Below are 6,000 nucleotides of genomic sequence, written 5' to 3'. Positions count from 1 at the left end.
CTGTTAGATTAGTATTTTATTTTATTCATTTATTTTTTTCACGTTGCACCTAACCGTAATGTAAAACGAGAAATAATTTGTAATCCCGCAGGTCCTTCGGCGGTCGCGACCCGGCGATCTTCGGCGGAAGCACTGAGAACAAGTTTTTACCGGCATGCATGGACTGCCAATCGCGCCAGAGAACCCACGTGACTATGTATTGGCTTTTCGCCACTCCAGTCAGACCAGGATAAACGCGTGGTTCGAAAAATCACCGCACGAGGGAACTCGAAGTTTCTTTCTCCTTTTTTTTTTTTCTTTTTTTAAATAATCACAGATGCAAATTTGTGTTTACACTCGCTTGTCGGTCTCACTATTGAGACTTGCCGGTTATCTATCCAGACACTCTTCCATGTTTACACTTCTTTGTACCACTTCAGTTTCCGATGCCAGTGCTGTCAATATGTTAACACCGGTAAACTTAAATTTAGCTTATCAAATAGCATCCGTGAGATAAGTTTTCCTACTAAAGATAACAATATTCTGAATGATGGCTATACCTCAGAATAATACTCCTCCTAGTCTAGGCTTAAACGTGTCAAACTTAGTGAGATACTTTACGACTATTCCCTCCTTCGAGGAAGATCATGATAATTTGACATCCTATGTTTTCGATTTAGGACCGAAAAGAGATTCTCTGACATCGGTCATTCCTATCACAGTCATATATATCCTTATACTTTTCACAGGACTTGTAGGAAATATCTGTACTTGCGTCGTCATCATACGGAACAAGCATATGCGCACGGCCACCAACTATTATTTATTTAGCTTAGCCATATCGGACTTGCTTCTGCTGGTGATGGGCCTGCCCCAAGAACTGTATCTTTTATGGAATAAGTATCCGTATGTATTTGGAGAAGCTTTCTGTATCATTCGAGGGTTCACCTCGGAAATGTCAACAAATGCTTCAATTCTCACTATAACTTCATTTACTATGGAAAGATACTTAGCCATATGTCATCCGCTGAAGACACACACAATGTCCAAACTCTCCAGAGCAGTGTATGTTATTGTTGCGGTTTGGATCATCGGAGGTGTGTCTGCAATACCCATGGCTATACAGTTTGGAATTGTCATCAAAGATTTTAGAGGACAATTGATATACGATACCGCTGAATGTACAGTAAAAAATCCAGTGCAACATGCTTTTGTGTCATCAACCTTCGTATTCTTTATTATACCAATGATCGTAATTTCGCTGTTGTACGCCTGGATAGGAATCCAACTCAGAGCATCTGACAGCGCCATCCAAATTCCTTCTGAAACTGTCATCGAACAAACTGAGACCCTGAAGGGTAATGGGAAATATTTTTCATTGAAAAAGATGCATGTAATGAAACTCTTGAATCGACAGTCAACAAGAAGCATACGAGGAACAGGAACTAATTCCCGAAAGGCTGTCATCAAAATGCTGTGTAAGTACTTAACATTTCCTTATTTATATTACAAGAACTGCTCCTTAATTGATATAGTTTAAACGTGGCTATTTTAGCTAACTATTTTCATACTCCTCTGGGTCTATATGTGCATCACTGATTGTTTTAGTAAATAAAGTTAAACATGTCGTAAAACAGTTATTAAATGCAATACCGTAGAATTCCTCAAATATTGCTATTTGAAGAAAGGGCACCGAAAGTAAACAATCGAGAATTATAAAGAAGAAATTTATTTCTTCCTTTGCAATTTGTTGATTTTTATGCACGTATGAACCGTATAAAATATTAAGAACATTTCCAATGTAAACGCTTTTTTGTTATTATTTATTTTACGTTTCTTCACACTTTTATTCCTTCTTCTCCTGTTTAAAAAAGTTCATTTGTGTAATAATGCACATTTAAGAGGAACTTTTAAAAACCAGTTTTATTAAGATCAAATAAAATAATTTCAAAATAAAATTACTATTTTAATTAAAACTGATTTTTAGGGGTTGTCGATATAGAATTTAGCATCTTAAAGACGAAAGAGCAATTTAATCCAGTTTCTTTGAATACCAACCGAAGTATCTAACTATGATTCAATTTAGTGCTCAAAGTTGCATATTTTCAAGGAACTTATGGCAAAGTTGCTTTATATTACCCATAAAAAACTTTTTTTTTTTGGTAATTTGCATGCTTTACATTTCATTTATCATTTCTAAATGAAATAATATATGTAATTAAATATGTAAGTCGTAATATATGTAAATATATGATACGTAAGTCGATTACAAAGTGTAAACCAACTCGTTTAGGCGTCTTTTAAAGCTGAAAAGTCACCTTATGATTCCTTTTTGCTTAATGTATTTTATAATGAATGTATTTGATTCAAAATTCCTGTCCAGTTCTATGAGTTTCAGGCATTGTAAACTGGTCAGGCTTGCACAATGATGTCATCACTGCATTAGATTAATTACCAATGGTACTTCTGAATTAATTAGCTGCGACGAAATATCAGTAACACAAACTGAAAATGCATAAAAATATTGATTTCATCGTCTTTTCTCCGAAGCTTTGAAACAATTACTTCGAGTTTTTCAACTTCCTTGAATACTGCAATTAATAATTTTCACATGTAATTAAAAATTTCAAATAATTTTCGGGCATAAATATTATTTAAAATAATTATTTAAAAGTAAAAAACCCATACTTCAGAACCCAGGACTTCATTCTAAAATTGAAAGTGCTAAAATCCCTGTTGAAAAAACTTAATGATAAAATTAGGATTAATAATAAATACTAAATTAAATAAAACATAAAAACAAAATAAATTTAACTATATGCCTTAACATCTACATCTCATCCTTAAAAACAAATAAATTCAGAAGTTTTGATTAGCTACAACTGGAACTCTAAATTTCATCCAAAACCCTTCCCTAAATCTCGATCTTCGGTTTAAGCATAATCCATTCGTAGTTGACAGGTGCCCGCGTGGAGTTGCTAGCCTGTTACATATGACAATTCTTCTAAAATTTGCGTAGTCATTGCTGAACCAAATTAGTCATCTTGTAAAGTTATTTGGGTGTTTGGAAGCGACAGAGATGAAAAATGAGTAATGCCGTCGTCGGGACTCGAACGTGGACCTCTTGAATATGCGCCGAGTGTGCTAGAATTCCACGAAGGCGTTCTCGAAGCAGGGAGAAAATACCTTATAATATGTACAGCAAACGAATAAGCTTGATAATTTTCTACCAAGGACTGACATGAGCACCGTCTAATAGAAAAAAATAAAGTTTTATCCTGAAATAGTTAACAGATTGTAGAAAATATTTTAAAATTAAACTCGAAGTCTATTAATTAAAGTTACAGTAATTTAGGTTTTTACAAAAATGTCTTCATAATTATGATTGAAAAAATTTAACGTTTCGAAGAAGGACACTTGGATAGCTTACTTAATGCAAAGCTTAGGTAATTTTTAACACACTCAAAATGATTCTCCACTTCTGATTTGCAGTGGATGCATATTTCACAATAAATTAAATACTGTAATTCATCAATAGGCTGAGGTGCAAACCTTGAGATAACTATTCCTCACGTTGTTCGCGAAAATCATTTAATTTTTAGCAATATTATGAATTAAAATATGGTTATTTTATAATTAAGCTGAACAAAACCTGTATATGTTGTTGTTGTTATGTCCATCAATTTCATGGAAGAATGGTTACCAGAGCCTCAAGGAGGTTGGATTTCTATTTCCACGCTAATTTTGAGGGAAAGCACCCCGGGGGACGATGATTCCGAGGGTCTCCCATCCCTCTACCGTACCACCAAATCGCACTAGAGAACTTTCCGCTCGCCGTGTATTTAGAATGCTCCCATGCCGCAAAGACACTATACATTTACAAACATCCATGCCTTCTCTAGGATTCGGACCCAAGCACTTCGGTACCGCAGAAGGCTCCCCTAACCACTATACCGTTTGAAAACTTGTATATGTGAAACTTGTGTAGCTAGAAAATGGCTTATTTTAGGTGCTCCAGAAATTTAGAAGAATGTTCTTGCAACTCTTTATTAAAAACTATGGAAATCCTTTATTGTAAAATGGTTAAAATTCTCTTTGGTTGTTTAAGTATTTTAGAAATTTGAATTATTTAAACAAGTAACGTTGTCATTAATTGGAAATAGAAATGAAGCGTTTATAATATCATAATACATTATAAAATTTAGCTAAAAACAGTGTTTAAGCCTAAATAGTTAAATTTCAGTAATATTGTAATCGCCATCTGTGGAAAATATCATATAATGAAATACGCCGTATGGAAATTCCTTTCAATTAATTAACATTAGACATGCGTAAAAATTGTTCTACAACTCAGAACTAAAGTGTTTGTTCACAAATATGCATTATTCGCTGATTTAACGGATATGGCGAACAAGTTAATATTGAGATCTTTTATTGTGGGCTGAATTCCTCAAGACACGAATTTCTTATATATCTAAATTATGGGTATGTATTTTCTTTAAGAAAAAAATCATTTTATGTCTCCAAGTTTAATTTAGTCTATTTATGTTTATGAATAGCAGTTATTTCTTCTACATTTTCAAGCTTTTAGATATATTTAATATCTTCATACACATCAAAATAGGCCCTGTATGCGTACAGACATTACAAATATTAATAATAAATAACAAATAAATAACAGTAATCTTGCAAGGAATTACCATTTTTGAAGATTTTATGTGGTTTTAATTAATTTTGGACACTAAGTTAAGAAACAAAATTATATATCACATACAATTTTTCTGTTCCATATGACGATATTATTTTGAACTCAAGAAGTACTTTTAATGCAGATTTTAACGCGTAAAATTAGGGCGCGACTTCAATTAAAAGCGAATGTTTTAACATCTTATTTCTTCCGATATCAAATTCCTCAGATTTTATATTACGCCCAAACGGCCGTTTTTTCCTTCACAGACACATACACGTTTCGAGAGCGTTTGGGATAATGTCACTTTGGGTTGCAAATATTTAAGAAGAGCATATCTATGGAATATCTGGCAGATTGTCCCGCCCGCTGGAGATAAAAATATTTTATTCTGTACAGTGCTGCCACTACTCGCTTTGAAATCTTTGAGTTTTTTTAGTCAAAAGTGTTTTTAAGATTTACAGAATATGAAATAGACAATAAAACAAATTCTAAATTCCAAATTCAAGCTTGCAGGTACTCCTAATCGGGTCAGAATTTGACGGCTCTAGGTACCGTTGTTTTTTCACAAAGCAAGAAACATGCAGTTCGTGCATATTCTTTATTATTTAATTTCTTTAAATATAATACAGAGCGATAATACTTGGTGGTAACAATTTGGAAAATTTTACAGAAGTGATTCGACGCAAAATGTCATTTGGAGAATACCAGCTGTTCTAGGCTAGCGCCTCGTTGAGCTTAAAAATAAATAAATAAATAAATTTTGCATTATTAATTATTTAAATGGCATTAAAAATTATGAGCTCTGGTGAAATAGTGAAGATGAGAATTCGAGTTATAAAGTTTCGAATGTAATGGTATACTTAAAAAATATTCTGAACCAGTTTGGTAGCTTATTATATTTATTTATATTACTACTACTGAAGTAAATTAAAATATTTATCATTTTTTAACCTATTATAAAAAAATTTATTTTTTATTTTTTTATAGTTCGTCAAGTTTTTAAATCCTACTGGCGGCTAATCTTTTTACAAAGGCGGCTATTTTTTAATATTTGTTTTCCAATTTTCTAATATTAAAATCCTGCTCAGGTTTAAATTCGAAGTAATTAGGTATTTGCCACCCCCCACCTTTTTTTAAGGTTTCAAAGTTGTTTTAACTTCACTTGACAGACATGTTCACCCTGCTTAGCTGCATTTACAATAACAAGAATAAAACTGAATTAATGCCTAAAGGGCACTTCCTAACATATCTCATCTAAATTAAACTCCTGTACAAAGCAGTCTGAGTTTAAATTAACTTTCTCTAAGTCAGCTTCCGACTTCCAAGTCTTC

At 32.9% G+C, this 6,000-nt stretch overlaps 1 protein-coding gene across 1 annotated transcript in view; it reads left to right on the top strand.

Annotated features, from left to right (window-relative positions):
• The first annotated feature begins 235 nt into the window (after positions 1–235).
• Positions 236–6,000, top strand: part of LOC118185139 (pyrokinin-1 receptor-like) — a 216,208-nt gene continuing 210,443 nt past the window's right edge. Inside the window, exon 1 of the mRNA XM_035354937.2 lies at positions 236–1,457. Within this exon, the coding sequence (XP_035210828.1) occupies positions 527–1,457 (931 nt within the window). The 5' untranslated portion in view covers positions 236–526. The remainder of the gene's footprint in view (positions 1,458–6,000) is intronic.

Source organism: Stegodyphus dumicola, chromosome 6 (assembly GCF_044657685.1).
Source record: "Stegodyphus dumicola isolate Sdum_Otavi_A_Nest chromosome 6, ASM4465768v1".
In the NCBI taxonomy this organism is placed as follows: Eukaryota; Metazoa; Arthropoda; class Arachnida; order Araneae; family Eresidae; genus Stegodyphus; species Stegodyphus dumicola.
Note: the sequence above shows the minus strand (reverse complement) of the source record. Positions and strands in the feature narration are given on the sequence as shown.